The sequence below is a fragment of the Oncorhynchus nerka genome, linkage group LG5 (genome assembly GCF_034236695.1).
Source record: "Oncorhynchus nerka isolate Pitt River linkage group LG5, Oner_Uvic_2.0, whole genome shotgun sequence".
NCBI classification, from domain to species: Eukaryota; Metazoa; Chordata; class Actinopteri; order Salmoniformes; family Salmonidae; genus Oncorhynchus; species Oncorhynchus nerka.
In genome coordinates, this window is record NC_088400.1 from 60,842,292 (window position 1) to 60,864,878 (window position 22,587).

General features: G+C 45.2%; 1 protein-coding gene across 1 annotated transcript in view; it reads left to right on the plus strand.

Annotated features, from left to right (window-relative positions):
- LOC115129760 (xin actin-binding repeat-containing protein 2-like) overlaps nucleotides 1-22,381 on the plus strand; it is a 53,672-nt gene extending 31,291 nt beyond the window's left edge. The window contains exons 4-11 of the mRNA XM_029660457.2: nucleotides 2,892-3,076; nucleotides 4,445-4,585; nucleotides 5,512-5,604; nucleotides 6,508-6,577; nucleotides 6,930-7,033; nucleotides 7,365-17,646; nucleotides 22,059-22,192; nucleotides 22,294-22,381. Coding sequence (XP_029516317.2) covers nucleotides 2,892-3,076; nucleotides 4,445-4,585; nucleotides 5,512-5,604; nucleotides 6,508-6,577; nucleotides 6,930-7,033; nucleotides 7,365-17,646; nucleotides 22,059-22,153 — 10,970 coding nt within the window. The 3' untranslated portion in view covers nucleotides 22,154-22,192; nucleotides 22,294-22,381. The remainder of the gene's footprint in view (nucleotides 1-2,891; nucleotides 3,077-4,444; nucleotides 4,586-5,511; nucleotides 5,605-6,507; nucleotides 6,578-6,929; nucleotides 7,034-7,364; nucleotides 17,647-22,058; nucleotides 22,193-22,293) is intronic.
- Nucleotides 22,382-22,587: the final 206 nt, after the last annotated feature.

Below are 22,587 nucleotides of genomic sequence, written 5' to 3' on the forward strand. Positions count from 1 at the left end.
CTGGCTCAGCTCAATATAGCCACTGAGCCATGCATACCCACACATACTGTCTCCCACATAGACTTTTCCTGACGCCCACCCGCCACCTTCAGCCAGCCAGCCACCCGCCGCCTCAACCTCCCCCTCCTATCCCTAGAGCCAGATGAAGCCACCGCTGCCCCGCATATCAGAGATTAAGACTTAACACTCAAGGAAGAGAACAAGAGCCACCCATCCCTGCCATGTGGAGTTGGTGAAAACACTCTGCTGACTAATCTTACAGTAGGTGGCCTTCCATGGAAGGGGAATTCATATAGGAAAATAAAATGAGTGAAAGCACCTCTGCTTTTAAGATAGCAATGTCGAAACGCAAACAGATGGTAATCTGCTGGAAGTTTATGGCATTTTACCCAGTAAGCCATTTGTAAACGTTATAATCATTGAAATTGGTTGATATCGCTAATTAAACAGAGGAACGCGCCAGTGATGTAGAGGAAAAAGCTTTTAGGCTTCTGGAGAAATGTTGCTCTTTTGAGATGTCCTTGTGTATGACCTCTCTCTCTCTCTCCTTCCCTTCATCCCCTCTTTCTCTTACTGGGATACAAAAAAAGGAGGATACATTTTGCGACTCTACTGGAGCTTGGTTTAGTCCGCGTTTTTATGGCATCAGAACGTTTGTGTCTTTCTGTCTTACTGACAGCCCAGGGCCCAGTTTCCCGATAGCATTGTAATTTAGGATTAGGATTGTTTAAAGTATGCATCTTTCCTACACGGTCCGAAGATGTAACACATGTTTCCCAAAACACCACGCAGAGAGAACGGTCACTAAGTGCGTCGTTAGGGCATGTGCCAATACTGATAGGATCAAAAGAAAGGGAGCGCTGCTCTCGGATCAGCTTTCTACATTAAAATCTTTCCTTAACATTAGAATTAGTTCACAAAACTGACGGCGGATCAGCTCCTAGAGATATTACCACCTACGGCTACAAATATTAAGGTGGCTTATTCTAATTACCGGAGATCTGCTCTGTATAAAGTGATGCGGGAACGCAAAAAAAACTCTTTTAACAATGCACTTTGCTGTTCTACGAGTGGTCCGAGGCAGGCGTTAGATTACAAACATTTTCAAGTCCAACATTAATAATGGTTTTGGGAAACAGCTCTGAGATTTAACGATGCTCCTACGAAGGTTCTAACGATTAATTTAGCCTTATGTGTGGTACGCACCTATCCCCAGTGATAAATGAGGACATTATCCCACGTTCGCTGTGTTAAACGAGTGTCGGGTTTCAGGTGATCTCAGGTGTAGGGTATCTGACCTGTATTTATAGTCAAGAGCGGGTAAAACCCACATTTATTTTGGGACATTGCTGTGCTGGTGTGTCATCCTCTAGCTATCTCTCTCGGCAGCGCAGGGTGATTGGTTAACACTGACACGCCCGCCATAGCAGGAGGATCTAAAAATGGTGGTTTAAGGGAACGTGCTTTCATCACATGGTAGCCAATTCAAGTGATTGGCTCCTGTGAGAAATCATGTGGGTTTATGAGACGACTATATACTTTGGCCCTGTTTCAATAGACTTGAAGTAGGGAGCATGTTTGACTTGTGTCATCCGGTCAGACAACCAGTCAATTCCAGGAATAGGAAATCAAACCGGCAGATAGTAACACATGTATTCATAGGACTTTCTGACAGGCATTAGGACGACTAGCTCGTCTCCATAGGGGTATATGCGCACGGTATGTACCAGGCAAAGAATAGCTTTATATCGCTAATAGTAGTAGCTGAGATACCATTGGAACAGTTCCTTAAAATATACCAGTGCTCTATCCATGTGCTTCTGTTTTGGCTACGATCCCCACCCCAGTATGTGGAACAGCAGAGAAAATCCACAACGTAGGAATGTCAACGTGTACTACACAACACAATTACCATTTCCATCCGTGTCCTCTTTGATCTCAATGCATTATAACCCCGGCAGAATCAACATGCTAAAAGCCTTGAGGTCCAGTGTGGGTGCTACAGAGATCCTCAGTGGAGTCATCTCACTGGCTTAATGATGCCTTATAGCGTAGCGGAGTCAACCATAAATCAATACTTGACACTAATTGGACGTCTATAGGGATGTACTGTACTAACCGCTAATCAGTGTGCGCGTCCAATTTGTGTGTGTGTGTGCGTGTGCGTGTGACGTTAGAGCAGTCCTGTTTGATTGATGAGTGTGACTCGCTTCAGTTTCATGACGACATCCTTTGTGAATCCCCATTGTCATGTCTATGGCTATGTGTAGAGGGGTCATGTACGAAACATGTGACAGGACGTGGTCCTGGAACAAGCCAGGCGGAGGAGTGAAGCTAACTTGGATGGCAGAAGAGATGAGTGGAGGCTGCTGAGGGGAGGACGGCTCACAGTAATCACTGGATGGAATGGTATAAACTACATGGAAACCACGTGTGTGTTTGGTACCATTCCATTGACTCCGTTCCAGCCATTATTATGAGCCGTCCTCCCCACAGCAGCCTCCACTGGTGGAGGTTTTCACTGTTGTCGCTGTGTCGCAGTTACATCATGGCCCTGTCCTTAATAATAGGATGTAGCTAGCACAACTCTTTTCCAATGTCATCCATTGTCATTTCAACAAGTATCTCTTGAAAGTATCTATTCTGTTTGTACATGTTTTATTTTATTTGACCATAAGTCTATTGGCACCACAAAATGGTGGACATCAATGGGAAAAGTAGAAAAGTTGACTCATAACTGATCTGACTTTTAGGTAAACCATAGATTCACTGTAAATCAATGGTAAGAGCGAATGCGGCAATTCGCGTGACAAACGGATTCGGCTCGTTCCGTGCATAAACTGCATTCTCATGTCCTGGAGAGTAAACTCCATGTCTGTTGCGTTTTGCAGCTGCGGGCAGCGCGGGTGGAACCAGGTCAGGACGTCCTGAGGAAAAGGAAGGGGTGGTGAGTCAGAGGAAAGGAGACGGAGGAGCGCCCACCAGCGAGGAGCCGGAGTCCGTGTCACTAAAGGAACGCATGGCCATGTATCAGGCTGCCGTGTCCAAGAAGGAGGCCAGCAGCTCGTCCGCCACGGTAAGGGGATACTTCCACAAGGACGTAAAGAGAGATGGAGGGAAAGACACTCCAAGGATAATAACTAGACAGGCTGATAAGCAGGCAGGACAGGCAGACAGACACTATACCTTCAAACACACACATTGAAATGCGCGTGGTATAATTGCCAGTGCATCCCATTTTAATGGACATTATTAACAGAACATTTTCACATACCTCCAAATATGACACATTCTCAAAAGGTTTCGACACAGACATCCATGACCACGCAAATCTGCTGTGTAAAAAAAAAATAATAAACACAACAAAAAAAGAGCTTTACGTGCCTGGTTCATCAGAGTAAAGAAACACCTTTCTGGAAGCAGCTTACACTTTGTCCAACCTGTAATTGAAAACGAGGGCATGTATTAAGCCGAGGCCATTTATTCAACTCAGTCTGTGTACTGAAGCCATCGGAGCCGCAACCTTTTAGCCCTTTACTATTCTCAGCGGTTCACTATTATTCACTATTATACGGCTTCTCTTCCCTGGTCTGTTGCATTCCATTCAGCTTCTCTATACCCAGGTCACTGTTATCTGATTGGAACGGAAAGGAACGTCAGGAAGACGTTGTTGTATTTCTAAGCCTTTTTATACTGAGAAGCCTCATGGATAGAAATAATTCCTCTTTTGTCATAAAGAAACCCAGTGTTGAATATTCCTGGATACTACAAAGATCTTCCAGCAACCACATATTCCAGGAACCTCTGTCCACACAGTAACGTGTACAATTCTGAAGACATGTAGTGGGATATCAACATTCATCATGTATCATTTACTTTTACATTCAGTACTGAATAATGATACCAATGTTGATTTGCATTGAGGCCATCAGTGTCATTTGTCGGTGCCACTGCGGTGACCTCCGTTGATCCCAGTGTCACGGCCCATGGGGAAGCTGCTGACAGCTGGCGGTGGGAGGCTGGGCTGTCGGGTTACTGCACACTATGAGGGGTAACAGACAGAATCTGGACCAGAATTATCCATCCATACCTTTACAGCTGTCTGCATACGCCACTAAAACATAGCTTGATACTGTTATGCCGTGTTGTACTAGTTAGTTTGATTTGACTTGGTGTCACAGATGTTTGGGATCTCCAATCGTGTAGGGAGACTGGGGACATCCTTCTCTTGCAAACGTCATGAGGTCCAAGTCATAACTCCCTACTGTATTTAGGGAAAGTAGTCCAGTCCTGTGGAATATGCTGCTCACTTATGCCCCCTTCAGGACGTCCCAGGAACAATCACTTCTGCATTAACTACCACTGTACCCCTGAAGATACTCTTCTGAGAGCCCTTTGCATGGAGAGGACTCGAACGAATGATGCCTATGTCTTCTCTTCATAGGTTATGGAGGAGTCTGAAGCCTGTTCTCTGCCAGGGGGTCTGGCCAGCGTGAAGAAACAGTTTGAGAGCCAGGAGTACGCCTCATCCTCCCAGTCCCAGACCAGCATTACTCAGGTCTACGTAGAAAAGAAATCCGTGCAGGTACTGGCAACTAAACAGGCAAGGCATAAGCCATACATAGAAATCCTTCATTCTTATTTATTCATATTGCACTGGGGCTGTGGGCAGATGTGGAGCAGTGGGTTTTGTTGTGTTGTTGTTACTGATGTGTCAAGAGCCTTTTTACGTCTCTGCGGCTCAGGTAATGGGTCCACATGCTGTTTGTTTTGCTGTATGGCAAGTTGTACAGCAACAACATATGTTATACCAGACCTGGTCTCAGGGAGCCAGTACTATTCTGACATGTATGCTTCTACGCTCTACATTTTTAAAAACATTTATTTGATTTAACCTTCATTTAACTAGGCAAGTCAGTTAAGAACAAATTCTTATTTTCAATGACGGCCGAGGTACAATGCCAGGGAAAGAAAGTCCAATTCCATTTCTAAAAACCTATTTGAGATGCATTTGGTGTATTTTCATTTTACTTCAGAGATTTTCCACCTCTCTCTATTTGTCACTCACTCTCTCCTTAAGTTACTGTCTAATAAAATTCTGGCATTACTATTCTCACGGGGAGAGCTCTGCAATTGACAGGAAATAATGTATTATGTACAACAGATGGATTTTCCAGTAAGCTTTGCTCTCTGAACATTCATATTTTTCCCCTCCTGCTGCTAAATATGGTCTGCTGTCAGGGGGAACACAATGCTGCTGTGTGTTTGTGACTGCTAGCTACAATGTGTGTGTGTTAAAGTGTTTGTGTGCGAGTGTGTTGCTTGCGACAGGAACAGACGCCAGTCGAGCGGGTTTGTGACAAAATACTGTATGCCACCCTCATCTAAAGTACCCATGTAAAGCAGAACCGGCGTAAACCACACCCACCGGCACCTGGAGACATTTGTGTTTGTGAATCATAAATATGTAGGCCGAGTGTGTGAACGGTCTGTGTGTGGTCTTTCTGACAGGAGGTGTCCAGCTCACAGGAGGTGACAGTGAGGAGCAGTGTCAGAGAGGTCATTCCCACCACTCAGCAAGTGGCCTATTTCCATGACCAGGAGGTATTATACACTCATGCTTTATTACAATACATTACTTACCTGGTATTTACCAATGAATTCAGATCAGTACTCAACTTTTCTCTCATATATATATATATATATATATTTTTTTAAATTAGTCTTTATATTCAGTTGGACCCTTAACCCTGCAACTGTGCAGTCTCAAACTAAGCCTATTTCTCACAAACGCCTATTGAGCCCATCCCGGAGCCTGCTAGGCCGCTTCCCATCATTTTAGTGCACATCTACTCAATATGTCAGCTGTCCCCGCACCTGCCCCAACATCTATAATTAAGTGTACGTTAATAATTGTGCAACGGGTGTCGTCGAAAGGATGAGACCAGTGTTCTTTGAGTTCCACATAATTGAATAATGAAGTGACACTTTTAGGGAAAACAAAACAAAGAATACAACGACCGAACAGCTTCGTTGTGCCAACTACCTGCACACAAACAAAATAACAAGATCCCACACTGAAGGGGGGGGAGCTATCTAAGTATGATTCCCAATCAGAGACAACGATAGACAGCTGTCCCTGATTGAGAACCATACCTGGCCAAACACAAAGAAATAGAAAACATAGAAACATGAACATAGAATGCCCACCCTAGTCACACCCTGGCCTAACCAAAATAGAGAATAAAAACCTCTCTATGGCCAGGGCGTGACAAATTGTAACACTTTTTGTTTCTCATGTCACTTTATTTGTTTTCCAACACAGAGTAAAGTAAAAATATATATAAATGCATAAATTATATATAAATTAACCTTACATGGTAAGACAAATACTGTTTTCATTGTGAATGTATTCCACTTACACACCCTTTCTGTTGTCTGTGTGTGAAGGAAATCAATTTGAAGAATTGCCTATTGTGCTCACCACTTGCCTCCATCTCACTACAGGTGACTCATGATCAAAGAGTTCAACAAAGCAACATGGCCTCCAGTTATGAAAACCATTATGATGAAACAGGTAGCTTATAATACTATTCATATTTGAATTTTGGGCTTTTTTGATCACAGCCTATATGCTGTATAGTAATGACTTTTGAAAAGGATTATTCTCCAAGCCAAAATTACAGATGAGGTGCCGAATTTAATTGTGTTGCAGATGATTTTCTATCAGAAATTCAGTGCATGGCTGCAAATTAAATCAAGGCATAGGAAGGTAAAAAAAATATTGCAACTGGGAATAAGGTAATCGATGCCACTTTCGGAATTGGAAATGGTAGGTTTTAAAGACACAATTTTAGTTTCCTCCAAACTAACTGGGCTTCAAACTGAGACTCGTTTAATGAGACAACTGCTTCCTGTTTCTATTTCAGTTAAGGTCATAGGAGGAGAGGACTTACCAAAGGTCTCCACTCAGGCTTTGAAGCAGCAGTATGAGAAGACGATCGAACAGGCCACGCCGGGCAAGCAAATCAAGGTAATGATGCAGTCTGTTTATCTACGTGGCCATTATAGTGTGTCTATAGACCATGCCATGATATCAACATCAAAGCAGGGGAATTCACTTTCAGGGTAGTGAGTACTGAGTATATTGGATGACGTGAGAATGGGATGAGCTTAAAAAGCACAAACTTATGATTGTTGTTATTATTTTGTGTAAAAACAAAACATATTCAGAGATGTCATTATCTGCTTAAATCTACTCTATGGGTTATTCTGCTATACTGTCCTCTTTTCCATTTCTCTATCACTTCATATTCTGACTGCAACTACCACTGTCCTTCTTTCCATCAATCATAAAACCATAGATTGATCTGGATTATAACCAGTTTCAATGGGCACCGGGAAACCAGTCCTCCTCAGCAGCAGCTATCTATGAAAGTTTGTCCACTGTGAAACAGTCGTCCAGGGCTTCAGCAGCAACGAGCTATGAAACCTCATCCACTATGAGGACAGGGGTTGTCTCTTCATCTACCACTGCCTCAGCCTCATCCAATACCAGGACAGGGGCTGTCTCTTCCTCTACCCCTGCCTTAGCCTCATCCAATATGAGGACAGGGGTTGTCTCTTCATCTACCACTGCCTCAGCCTCATCCAATACCAGGACAGGGGCTGTCTCTTCCTCTACCGCTGCCTCAGCCTCATCCAATATCAGGACAGGGGCTGTCTCTTCCTCTACCGCTGCCTCAGCCTCATCCAATATCAGGACAGGGGCTGTCTCTTCCTCTACCGCTGCCTCAGCCTCATCCATGGATTATGAGACCATGGAGCACTTCCCTCCTCCACCCACTGAACTACTGCCCCAGGAGGTCCCCGAGTGCTGTGACTCTCTCCCGCCTCAGGAGCAGCCTGGCCAACAGAGATACATATTCAACAAGGAGCAGTACTCCAAGCAGAGGAACCTCAATGAGCTGAAGCGCCTGTACAAGCACATGCACCCAGAGGTTCGGAGGACCATGGAGAAGGATTACTTCACCGACATCACGGAGATCGAGCAGTCACAGCTGGATAGTGAAGATGAGATGACCGGGGAAGTCCAGCAGGCTTGCTATGTGTTTGAGAACAGTGGTGGGGATGAATGTATGAGCCCTGAGGGAGATTACCTGGAGTGGGACGAGATCCTTAAAGGGGAGGTGCAGTCCATGCGCTGGATGTTTGAGAATAAGCCGCTGGATACAATTAAAGATGACACCCCAGATGAGGATGATGAAGTGAAGAACATTGCTGAGCAGGAAATCATTGCAGGAAGTGATGTCAAATACACAGCCTGGATGTTTGAGACCCAGCCCATGGATGCGCTGCGTGCAGACACCCCAGACTCCACCGTACAGACAGGGAAATTGACCGAGCTAGCGAGAGGAGATGTACGAACAGCCACCTATCTTTTCGAGACCCAGCCACTGGATTGTCTGAATAAATTCTACCAGGGGGATGAGCAAGCCTTGGAGGTTGTCTTCACTAAAGATATTACAGGAGGTGATGTGAAAACGGCCAGGTATCTGTTTGAAACGCAACACTTGGATTCCCTCAGCCACACAGAGACCATTGAGGAGAGCCACTTCTTGAACCTGAAGTCAGAGCTTGAGGAGATCAAAGGGGAAGTGAAGACAACCACGCGGATGTTTGAGACCCAGCCCATGTGTGTCATCAGGGGCGACTCTGGAAATATACTGGAGATCACCGCCATCCGCAGGGAAGAGATGGAGAAAGGAGACGTGAAGACCTCCCGCTGGCTCTTTGAGACCCAGCCTCTGGACATGATCAACAAAGACCCTGCCAAGATGAAGCTGATCTGTGGGGTCTCCATGGAGGACAACTCCCAGGGAGGCGTGAACCGGGGGAGGTGGCTGTTCGAGACAAAGACACTGGACTCCATTAAAGACGAGGAATGGCAAAGCATCAGGCAAAAGGAGGAGATTATTGGAGCAGATGTGCGGAAGCACTGCTTGGTTTTCGAGACACAGCAGATGGATACTCTGAAAGACAACGCCAATGCCAGACCTTTACCCTCAGAGGAGATTGTAGGAGGTGATGTGCGATCAGCAAAACATCTGTTTGAGACAGTGCCAATAGAGAACCTGAAGGATCTGGCTGAAGTAGGGAAACTTCAGAAGATGGTTGCGTCCGAGGAGGAGAAGGGTGATGTTAGACATCAGAAGTGGGTTTTTGAAAGTCAACCACTTGAAAACATAAGGGAGGAGAAGAAGGAAATGACACGCACTATAAACCTTGAAGAACTTGATAAGGGCGACGTCACAAATCACAAGGAAAGATTTGAAACCTTGGATTTAAGCAGATGTGAGGGGGCACAGAGAATCCAAGTTGAAGGTGTTACCAGTGGGTCTGTGAAATCAAACAAAGTTCTTTTTGAATCCACCCCGATGTATGCCATGCAAGACAGCGAGGGACACTACCACGAGGTGAAAACCGTGCGACGTGAGGAGATAGTAAAAGGAGATGTTCGCAGCTGCAGGTGGATGTTTGAAACACGTCTTATCGATGAGTTTGAGGAAAGTATCAATAAATTCCAGATTATAAAAGGTATATCAAAGGAGGAGATTGAATCGGGCGATGTCAAGACAGCCAAGTGGTTATTTGAAACTCAACCCCTCGATGGTATTAAACATTTTAGCAACACTGAAGAAGATGAAACTAAGACAAAGGAGAGTGTTGAAATTGAGAAGGGTGATGTGAAAACCTGCAGGTGGCTGTTCGAGACTCAACCAATGGATAATCTGTATGAGAAAGCAGATAAGGTGAGGAATGAGACTGAGGTTGAGGAGGTCAACAAAGGGGACGTCAAAACATGCACATGGCTCTTTGAGACTCAGAACCTCGATAACATCTGTGACCATTCCGAGTCCGAATCAGAGACCGTTCTCAAAACCTGCACTGTCAAACAAGAGGACGTCCAAGGCAAAGATGTGCATCACGCTCGCTTCCTCTTTGAGACAGAGAACCTGGAGAACCTCACAGGGGAGGAGAGTGGTGCCTTCAGGAGAGTGACTAAGATTGATGTCCAGTCTGGAGATGTGTCTAGGATGAAGTTTCTCTTCCAGAATAGGTCTTCAGACATCATGACCTCAACCTCAGCTGAAACGATGCACAAGCTGAAGACCCTTACGGCGGAGGAAATTCAGAAAGGAAATGTGGTGAACAACATGTGGCTTTTTGAAAACCAACCTATAGACACTATCTGTGAGGTTACAGAGGGAGCCAAGGACACTCGCACTGTAACCGATGTGCTGGGAGGAAACGTTGGTCAAGGACGCTTCGTTTTCGAGACTTACTCTCTCGATAAAATCCAAGAGGAGTCCTCCGAGACTGAGATGTCAAAACTCCAGAGCATCATCAGGGACGATATAGAGAAAGGGGATGTGAAAAGCTACACCATGATGTTTGAAAATCAGCCACTGTATGCAATCTGTGACAAAGAGGGCCACTACCATGAAGTTACCACTATGACAAAGGAAGAAATCATGAGCGGAGATGTGGTGGGGGCCCGGTGGTTATTTGAAACAAAACCTCTGGATTCAATAAGGGACACAGACAACGTCTATGTCATCAAATCTGTCACTGAGGAGGACGTCCAGAAAGGTGATGTCAGCACGGCCAGGTGGAGGTTCGAAACACAACCTCTTGATGAAATCGCTGAGGACATGAAAGTGTTGACTAAAACAGTTGAAGATATCCAGGGTGGTGATGTGAAGACAAACAAACACCTTTTTGAGACAGATGAACTGTCCGAGAAGTATGTTAGAACGGTTAGCGTGAGTGAGATCCAAAAAGGGGACGTCAGGACAGCCTCGTGGATGTTTGAAACACACAGCATCGATAAGATCCGTGGAGAGAGCTCAGAATATGATGAAATGGAGACCGTGACAAAAGAAGAAGTGATGAAAGGAGATGTCAAACAGTCTGTGTGGCTCTTTGAAAAACAGCCGCTTGACAGCATTAAAGAGTCAGACGGAACAGAGACTGTTGTCACCCGGGAGGAGATCCCACAAGCAGATGTAAAGACAACAACATGGCTTTTTGAAACCACTCCTTTAACCAAATTTAATGAGAACAGTGTAGAAAGAACTGAAATAATGGGGAAGAGCATCAAAGAGACCCTTGAAGAGCTGTATTGTCAGAAAATGGTTGACTCACAAGGGATTCTCATTGAGACGGATGAGATAGGAGATGTCAGAATGGCAAAATACAGACTCTTGAACCAAGATGCTCCAGAAATCCAGAAGGAGGAGGTGATCAGAGGGGATCTGAACAACATCATGATGAACCTCCTAAACAGACGAGAAATGACAGAGACAGGGATAGTCATAGACCAGGACGAGAGAGGCAACATCAACACAACAGTAAAACAGCTATTCAACCAAGAAAAGGGATTCAATGTTGAGAAGGAGGAAATCCTCAGAGGCGACATTCAAGAGGCCATCAACAACCTACTGAAGGAGGAGGGCTCCTCAAAACGTGGAATTCTGATTCAAGAAGATGAAAAGGGAGATGTGCGAATGACTATATACTCCCTCCTCAATAAGGAAGACGGTGGTGGCATTGAGAAGGAGGATATCATCAAAGGCAATGTCAGTAGGACCCTTCACAGTCTCTTGTCCAACCCAGGGTCAGAGGAATCTAAAAGGATAAGGGTGGAAGACACGGAGAGGGGTAACGTTAGCTTTTACTCCACCTGTATTGAATCTGGGGCACTGGATTACCTCAAACAACTCCAGTTTGAACCTAATGAGGAACAAGAACAGGCGCAGAAGGAACGTATCATTGGCGGCGACGTTATGGAAACCAAAATGACACTAAGGAAGAATCAACAGCAGATTGAACGCACAGTAGCTGAGGACGATATTGTCCCTGGTGATGTCAACAACACAGTGAAGGTGTTCATGATGGAACCTGCTCTCTTGCTGGACAACCTGCAGAAAGAGGAAATTGTCAAGGGAGATCTGAGGGCAGCCCTGGACTCACTGACCAAAACTATTAGCAAGAGAGTCGTGATAGAGAAAGAGGAAGTGGTGAAAGGGGACCTGCACACCACTCTGAGGTCTTTGGAGGAGGCTCAAAACCAAGCCAAGGAAATGGAAAAGCCAGAAATTGTCCGAGGTGATATCCGAGGAGCCCTCCAATCATTAGAGAAATCGTCGACCACCAAGACTGAGGTAATTGTTGAGGATTTAGTGCCCGGCGATATCAAAGGCACCTTGAAATCACTAGAAGAGGCTAAGCAGGCAGTGAAAGAGATGGAAAAGGAGGAGATTGTAAAGGGAGACATTCATACTGCGCTGAAGGGTTTGCATGAGGCCTCGAGTGAGAAAAAGCTTTACCAGCACCAAGTGAGTGAACAGGGGGACGTGAGAGGCACAATACAGCTGTTACTAGAACCATCCACATCCCCCCGAATGCAACGCAGGGGAAGCACTGAGGGAGATGTGAAGACCTCCATAAAATGCCTCTACGAAGGGCAGGGGCAGGACCAGGATGAGGAGCAATCACAGATGGAGAAGGAGGAGGTGATAAAGGGAGATGTTAAAGGAGCCATAAAGAATCTGATGCAGAGAAAAGAATATTCAAATCGGAAAGTACGAAAGTATCCTCCCAGGAAAGCTCCTAGAGCTCATGTGAAAAATCCATTACCCACACAGCAAGTGATGGACCATGAATACTCAGATGTGGCTAAGAATGAGAACGTCACAGTCAATCTAGCCCCTGCTGTGAAAAACCTGTCTCAGAGTCAGAGCAGTAAATTACAGGACGCCACACAAAAGCACACTGAGACGTACACCGAGAACAAGTCAGTGAAGAGCAGCAAGACCCTCACCCAAGAGGAACACTCTATGACAACACAGGTCCAAACAGTACATATTTTGGAGGACTCACAGCAGGAACATGTAAAAGAACAGACTGAAGTTAAAGAACAGACACAGTGTGTAAAACAGAAAATGCAACCCCCTCCTAAGCACATGATCATAAAGAAGAAAAACCTGACCAATCAGATGACCGATAATACATCAATTAATCAGATGACAGAGATTAAAGCAGCCAATCAGAGGACTGTGAATAAATCAGCCAATCACATGACTGAGAATAAAGCAGCCAATCAGATGATTGTAAATAAATCAGCCAATCACATGAGTGAGAATAAAGCATCCAATCAGATGAGTGTGAATAAATCAGCCAATCATATAACTGAGAATAAAGCAGGCAATCATATGACTGAGAATAAAGCAGCCAATCATATGACTGAGAATAAAGCAGTCTCAGACATAAATGTGACGAAAGAAACACAGAGAGAAACACAAGTCTCAGACATGAACGTGACCACACAGGTCAAAACAGTCAATATGTCTGAGTCCTCACAGCAGACACATGTTAAAAAACAGGCTGTGAAACAGAGAATACCACCACCCCCTAAACCCATCTTCATAAAGAAGAAAAACATGACCAATCAGATGACTGACAATACATCAACGAATCAGATAACTGAGAATGAAGCAGCCTCAGACATACATGTGATGAAAGAAAGACAAAGCACATCTCAAACTAATATTGTTTCAAAGCAAACACAGGAAACAAAAACAATGAAACGGTTGCAAACAACCGTGACAGAACATAAGACTGTTACACAAAAACACAACGTCAAAAATCTGAATACAAATTTCCGGAACCTGGACGTGAAGGGAAAAGGTATGATAAAGAAAGGGACGCCTGAGATTCATTTCCCTCCTCCTCCCACGTCCCCGCCTCCACCATCTGAGTCTGAGATGTCTCTTCCTCCCCCGCCCTCACCAGTGGCAGGCAGCCCAATGTCCCTGTCAAGCCATAGCCCAATGTTTCCCACATCCCGTCCCCTGATTATGAGACAGGACAGTGACCTTCCGCCTCCACCTCCTCCACCCCCAGCAGAATGCGGGGAGCCTGACTTTTTCTCTTCTCCCCCACCCCCACCCTCCGAGGCAGGGCAAGACTTTCTTCCTCCACCGCCCTCACAGCAAGAGCTGAACTCAATGCCACACCAAGTGCCTACACCACCCCCTGGAAAGCCATTTAAAGCTAGGCCTTTATTCAAAATCCCGAAATCTGAGCCACCCAAGAAACCAATACTGGTCAAACCAAAATGGCAGAAAAAGCAAGCAGTACCACCACCGCCTCCTCCACCTCCTCATCCAATGACAGTTCAGACAGAACATAAAGAGGAAGCAGTCGTCAAGGAAGTCAAGAGTGAAATCGGTTGTAAACAGGTGGAAACTACAAATACTACCAACACACAGGTTCAATCTGATTTTATAGTGTCCATGAATAAAATCACTTCACCAATCCCAGTGGCAAAACCACCAGAGGAAGAGTTGCCACGACCACCTAAAAAGGTATTCATCCCTCCAATCAAAATACCCCCACCTGCAGAGCCTGCCCCAGTTGCAAAACCTAAACCGTATGCCAGTAAATTCAAAACCCCACTGATGCTTGCAGAGGAAAGGTATCGTGTGCAGAGAGAGGAGGCTGAGAGAAACAAGTCACAAGACACAACTCCCGCCACTTCACGAGTCACATCTCCCACCTCTCCTCCAACTAGTATGATGCAAATGATGGGCTCAACCAATGTTGCAAGTGAACAACACTCAGTTGCACACAAAACAGAGCAGTCAAAAGTGACCTCAGAGGTAACACAGGCTGAGGAAACTCAGTTTAAAAGCAAAGTATGCATTTCATCACAAGAGCCACCCATGAAGAAAGCTCCATCACATATCCCCCTGAGCAAACCTTTGATCTCAGTGGGGGAAAAGAAATCAACCTCTGGATCTGGAAATATTTCCTCAGATAAGAAACATATTACCACTGATCAGTCCTCTATGGTCTCTTCTGGGAAAGAACTCGCCTCATCTGTTGCCTCCAGAAAACATCAGGCTGTTTCCACTGGCGAGCATCAGTCTGTTTCCTCTGGCGAGCATCAGCCTGTTTCAGTCCCTGCTGCTCACCCTCACCATGAGTCCCACATTAAAGTCCATTCTGGCGCTAATGTGATTTCATCCTCAGTAGCTGAGCAGCAGAGTGGTATGAATGCTAGCTCACGGTCTATCATCTCCACTCAGAGCATTGTCCAGGAAAATGTACATCTTCAATCCCAATCCGCCGTCACATACAAAGCAGAGGAGGAAAATAATACTGACGCCTCTCTCACACAGAAAGTAACAAAAAATCCATCTCAGCCCACCAAAATCAAAATTCCAAAAGTGACACCAAATTTCAAGGTGAGAACTGTGAAGTTGCCGACAGAGAAGGAGGAGGAGAAAAGCGAGGTGGTGGAAAAAGATCAACGAGCAGTGAAAAACGAATTACATGTACATCAAACGGGTATGGAGACTATTTCTAAGAGTGAGACCAGAGTAGTTCAGGAGAGCACGCAGACGGCCACCAGTAGCTCAGCAAAAAATGAAGTAAAGGTGGCGACGAATGTGATACAGGAGAAAGCTGAGGAAGTTGAAAAAACTGCAGCTGCCAAGGAAACAAAGCTGGAGATCCAAAGGACGACAAAGGCAAAGCAGAAAGGCATTAAAGTCCCTTTTCCCAAAGAGCCAAAGCTAGTTCCCATGCCAGTAGCTCAAGCTCCAGGGCACTGCCACATATCTGTCTCCCATAGTCAACAGAGCATGCAGGAACAGCACATTCAGAAGCAGGAGCAAGTGATTGTTAATGAGAGAGTAGTTCAACAGAGCTTCCAGAAACAGAAACAGCAGGTTCGCACACAGAAGCAGCAGGTCGAGTCTTTCCAACAACAAGGAGAAGTAAGCAAAATGCAGCAGCATCAGGAGAGGTCGAAGGCAGAGTCTACGGCTGTCTCCATGAACATTGCAGGGAAGGCAGCAGCACAGACAGAAGCAGCTCAATCAATGGCGGAAAGCTCAGCTCAATCAGTGGAGGAGAGCACAGATTCGGAGAAATGTGTAATGGTACAGAAGCTGCTATTTAACATTAAGCAGCTTCATCCAGGGAAAATGGATTCAAACTCAGTGAGGACAATACTTAGTGGGGTCCCTGACTGGTTGATGAGGGCGGAGGAAAAGCATGATTTAAAACAGGTTGCTGCTCAGCAGAATAAGAAGAAGCTCACAGAGATAATTTTCCACGTGAGAAACTTAGCACAAGCAAAACTTGTAAACTTAGAAGGACAAATGGCAGCCATGGCAAAACAGGATAGAGAACCGGCACCTGCATCATCACCTGCACCACCACCTGCACCAGCATCTGAAAATAAAGGATTTGGAGGAGCAACAGCCAAGATATCTAAAACAAGCATTGGCTCATCAAGAGTCGAAACCCATAAGAAAGTGGTTGAAGAGAAGAAGATCTCTCGTGAGAGCAAAAAGCCGGAGCTGACTGAAGTAAAAGGTCCTGATCCCAGAGTTCCCTCTCCTATGCTTGCAACGCGAACACCTTCACCTACCTTCATCAGCATTGAATCAGTGAGGAGAACAGACTCACCCCTCATGGTGACCCCCTCACCTCCTCCGTCATACAGGTCTGGTGCCACACCAACCCCACCACCTCCCCCTCCCCGCACCCCTACCTCTCGGTTCTGTAGGGCCATACACTCTCCCACCTTGAGCAGCTCAGAGAAGTTAGCCAAGTTGAAGGACACCACTGCGAAGCTCTATAGGGGCATGACCCCTCCCCCACCCATGCCTGAGTTTCTGACCACAGAGCATGCCTCTGACAGAGAGGATTCCCCAGCGCTGATTGAACCTGAGATCCACATGCAGACACAGGAGATGGAGACTGGGACGACGACTCCGGATGTGGCTGATATGGATGACTCCATGATGACTGTCAGAGACAAGAAGTTCTTCTTTGAGGAAGCTCAGAAGGCAGAGGTGAGCAGGACATACATGCGGAAGGACCCCATTGAAATCCCGGAGCGCCTGGGTCCAGAGGATCTAGAGGAAGTTCCTGAGGGTGTGAATATAGACATAATGAAAGAGGATCTCCCTAGGCTTGGCCTGTCAAAGCTGGTCAATCAATTTGAATCACCACAACAGAAGCTGTTCATCAGAAAAGATCCCATGATCATCACAGATAGACTGGGAAGTGACACTGAAGATCCAGAGGCAGACCCCAAAACGGCAAAAACTGATGAAACACCTGCCTTCAACATCAAGGCCATCAAGAATGCCTTTGACTTGGGTGATCATAATGCTCTCAAAGAAGTGAGAGAGAAACAAGAGGAGAGAGAGAGGCGAGAATCAGAGTCTGCCGAACCGACGGGGCATTCCGAAACAAAGTCCGTCACTGAGGAGTTCTCTGGCATGGATGAATTTGGCAACATAACAAGTGGGGTGAGGAGCGAGACCAGCATGCACTCTGAGAGCCACATGTCCCGCCCCCTCCCTCCCTCCTATGCCGACGTGGTGAAAGGGACGGTTGAAGAGATGGCAGTTCCTGTGAAGGCCGCCACAGAGGACGTAATGAAGAGCTTCAACCAGTCCTGGGCCGAAACAGAGAGTATGTTCCAGAATCTGGGATTCAGTGTCTCAGAACAGAGGACATCACAGATTGTAACACACCAGCAGGAGACTGTCGTGACGGGTAAACCAACGCGTGGAGCATGAGGGGAGACTAATAGAGAGTGATGGTGTGTTTAACATATTTTTGTGTGAAAGTAAAAAATATTAACAGTGCCTTCAAATTCAGCATTAACGTTTTGCATCTGCACTGTTTTTAATGATGCATTTCCCCTTTGTTGTTCTTCTTTATTCTTATCTGACAGACACTAACACTTCTAAAGCATAATGAATCTAATGGGTACTGGCAGTCTGTTTAGAATGCATTAAAACACAGCAAGAGCGTGCCTCATGATATGCTTGTCTACAGGGGGGTGGTTTTGTTGATGCCTAAGATACTGTATAGAGCTATTTTTGCAAAAAGGAGCGATGGGAAGTTATGGATTAATGTTTTCATGCTTGTGTGAGGATGTGGTTGCATATTTCTAATTATAAACTGGGTGGTTCGAGCCCTGAATGCTGATTGGTTAATACCTATGGTATATCAGACAGTATACCACGGGTATGACAAAACATTTATTTTAACTGCTCTAATTACGTTGGTAACCAGTTTATAATAGCAATAAGGCACCTCAGGGTTTGTAATATATGGCCAATATACCACGGGTAAGGGCTGTGTCCAGGCACTCCACGTTGTGTCATGCATAAGAACAGCCCTTAGCCGTGGTATATTGGCCATATACCACACCTCCGCAGGCCTTATTGCTTAAGTATACACTACTGTTGAAAAGTTTGGGGTCAATTAGAAATGTCCATGTTTTTTAAAGAAAAGCTATTTTTTGTCCATTCAAATAACATCCTTTTTTAAATTGAACTAGGCAAGTCAGTTAATAACAAATTCTTATTTTCAAAGACGGCCTAAGAACAGTAGGTTAACTGGGCAGAACAACAGATTTTTACCTTGTCAGCTCGGGATTCGAGTCCAACACTCTAACCACTAGGCTACCTGCCGCCCCCAAATTGATCAGAAATACAGGACAGACATTGTTAATGTTGTAAATGACTATTGTAGCTGGAAACGGCAGATTGTTTTATGGAATATCTACATAGGCACATTGTGTTAGCTAATCCAAGTTTATCATTTTAAAGGGCTAATTGATCATTAGAAACCTCTTTTGCAATCATGTTAGCACAACTGAAAACTGTTGGTCTGATTAAATAAGCAATACAACTAGCCTTCTTTAGACTAGTTGAGTATTTTGAGCATCAGTGTTTGTGAGTCTATTCTTGTTCTGAGAAATGAAGGCTATTCCATGCGAGAAATTGCCAAGAAACTGAAGATCTCATACAACGCTGTGTACTACTCCCTTCAGAGAACAGCGCAAACTGTCTCTAACCAGAATAGAAAGACGAGTGGGAGGCCCCGGTGCACAAATGAGCAAGAGGACAAGTACATTAGAGTGTCTAGTTTGAGAAACAGATGCCTCACAAGTCCTGAACTGGCAGCTTCATACAATAGTACTTAAACTACAGGACTGTTTTGCTAAGCTACAGGACTGTTTTGCTAGCACAGACTGGATTATGTTCCAGGATTCCTCTGATGGCATTGAGGAGTTCACCACATCAGTCATTGGCTTCATCAATTAGTTAATCGATGGCGTCATCCCTACAGTGACCGTACGTACATACCCCAAACAGAAGCCATGGATTACAGGCAGCATCCGCACTGAGCTAAAGGCTAGGCCTGCTGCTTTCAAGATTTGGGACTCTAACCCGGAAGCTTATAAGTAATCCAGCTATGTCCTCTGGCGAACCATCAAACAGGCAAAGCGTTAATACAGGACTAAGATTGATTCGTACTACACCGGCTCTGACACTCGTTAGATGTGGCAGGGCTTGCAAACCATTACAGACTACAAAGGGTAGCACAGCCGAGAGCTTGCCAGTGACACAAGCCTACCAGACGAGCTGAACTACTTCTATGCTCACTTCGAGGTAAATAACACTGACACATGCATGAGAGCACCAGCTGTTCCTGAAGACTGTGTAATCACGCTCTCCGCAGCCGATTTGAGTAAGACCTTTAAAAAGGTCAACATTCAAAAGGCCGCAAGGCCAGACGGATTACCAGGACGTGTATTCGAGCATGCGCTGACCAACTGGCAAGTGTCAACCTCTCCCTGTCCGAGTCTGTGTCTGTAATACATGTTTCAAGCAGACCACAATAGTGCCTGTGCCCAAGGACACTAAGGTAACCTGCCAAAATGACTACCGACCCATAGCACTCACGTCTGTAGCCATGAAGTTCTTTGAAAGGCTGGTCATGGCTCACATCAACACTATCGTCCCAGAAACCCTAGACCCACTCCAATTTGCATACCGCCCCCAAATATCCACAGATGATGCAATCTCCATTGCAATGTGAGAACGACTATGTGAGAACGCTATACATTGACTACAGCTCAGCGTTCCACCCCATTGTGCCCTCAAAGCTCATCAATAAGCTAAGGACCCGGGGACTCAACACCTCCTTCTGCAACTGGATCCTGGACTTCCTGACGGGCCGCCCCCAGGTGGCAAGGGTAGGTAACAACACATCCACCACGCTGATGCTCTCAAGGGTGCATGGTCAGTCCACTGCTGTACTTCCTGTTCACTCATAACTGCACAGCCAGGCACGACTCTAAAACCATCATTAAATTTGCTGATGACACAACAGTGGTAGGCCTGATCACCAACAACGACGAGACAGCCTATAGGGAGGAGGTCAGAGACCTGGCCGTGTTGTGCCAGGACCACAAACTGTCCCTCAACGTGATCAAGGAGATGATTGTGGAGTACAGGAAAAAGAGGACAGAGCACACCCCAATTCTCATAGATGGGGCTGCAGTGGGAGCAGGTTGAGAGCTTCAAGTTCCTTGGTGTCCACATCACCAACAAACTAACATGGTCCAAGCACACCAAGACAGTCGTGAAGAGGGCATGACAAAACCTATTCCCCCTCAGGAGACTGAAAATATTTGGCATGGGTCCTCAGATCCTCAAAAGCTTCTACAGCTGCACCATTGAGAGCATCCTGACTGGTTGCATCACTGCCTGGTATGGCAACTGCTCGGCCTCCGACTACAAGGCACTACAGGGTAGTGCGAACCGTCCAGTACATCACTGGGTCCAAGTTTCCTGCAATCCAAGACCTCGATACCAGGTGGTGTCAGAGAAAGGCCCCAAAAATTGTCAAAGACTCCAGCCACCCTAGTCATAGACTGTTCTCTCTGCTGCCGCAGGGCAAGACGTACCGGAGCGCCAAGTCTAGGTCAAAGAGGCTTCTAAACAGCTTCTACCCCAAAGCCATAAGACTCCTGAACATCTAGTCAAATGGCTACCCAGACTATTTGCATTGCCCCCCCTCTTTACACCACTGCTACTCTCTGTTGTCATCTATGATTAGTCACTTTAATAACTCTACCTACATGTACATACTACCTCAACTAACAGGTGCCCCAGCACATTGACTCTGTATCGGTACCCCCCTGTATATAGTCTCGCTATTGTTATTTTACTGCTGCTCTTTAATTACTTGTTACTTTTATCTCTTATTCTTATCCATATTTTTTTTAACTGCATTGTTGGTTACGGGCTCGTTGGTAAGCATTTCAATGTAAGGGTGACACCTGTTGTATTCAGCCCATGTGACTAATACAATTTGATTTGATTTGATTATGATTATGATTATGCCATCTTTTTTATGAGGCCTGCTTAGCTTAGCTTGGTAACATCTGTATGTCGGTGTGTGTTGTGTCTGTCTTGGTTAAGTCACATTTGGCAATGCAGCCTACTATAGAGTACATAGGGAGATGCTCCCGAGTGGCGCAGTGGTCTAAGGCACTGCATCTCAGTGCTCGAGGTGTCACTACAGACCCGGGTTAGGGGATGGTTTAGCCGGGGTAGGCCGTCATTGTAAAATAATACTTTTTTCTTAACTGATTTGCCTCGTTAAACATTTTTTAAATGGTAGACTACTGTATGTCACCTTTTCTAAACCCTTTATAGATGATGGAATGAACTACACAGATTTGTGAAGCATCTGTGTAGTGCTTAGCAAGATGTTACTGTATACAGTGAGGGAAATCAGTATTTGATCCCCTGCTGATTTTGTACGTTTGCCCACTGACAAAGAAATGATCAGTCTATAAATTTAATGGACAGGTCATTTCTTTGTCAGTGGGCAAACAAACAAAATCAGCAGGGGATCAAATACTGATTTCCCTCACTGTATATGCTACATAAAGCCTTCATAATTTGTAGTTTGTTTAAAGTGAGAACCATTTTTTCATTTATTTCATACTTTATTTACTGTCCAGTAGGTTTACTGATAATAACTCATTATTAACTAATAGTGTTGATATGTTAGTGTTAACTAATTGTGCTTTGTTGTCACTTTTGTTTTTACTGAAAAGGTAAATAAAGGAATGACTTAACACTATCATTCTCTTGCAGAAAATTCGAGTTCCAGAGTCCGAACTGTGCACGGTGTGTCGGAAGAGGGTGTATCCGATGGAGTGTCTGGTCGCAGACAAACACAATTTCCATAAAAGCTGCTTCCGCTGTGAGCACTGCAGTGGCAAACTAAGGTAAACCACAAACTTCGACTTCTAACCCGTACAAATAATAACAACTATCTTATTTCAAATGTTGTCTGAATACTGTAGCAACAACATTTTGTCTTTCGCAGCCTTGGCAACTACGCCTCTCTCCATGGACGAATGTACTGCAAGCCACACTTCAAGCAACTGTTCAAATCCAAAGGAAATTATGACGAAGGATTCGGACAGAAGCCTCACAAAGACCTTTGGAGTGCTAAAAATCAAGAGTATTCCATTGAAAATGAAAAGACTAAGCTAAAATCCCCGTCCCCTGAAAAACTAGATTCCAGAAATTCCACAGCCAGGAGCAGTGTCAGTTCGACAAAGATAGAGGTACCACCTCCACAGGAAAAGGAAGTGAGCAAATCACAGGATGAAAACAA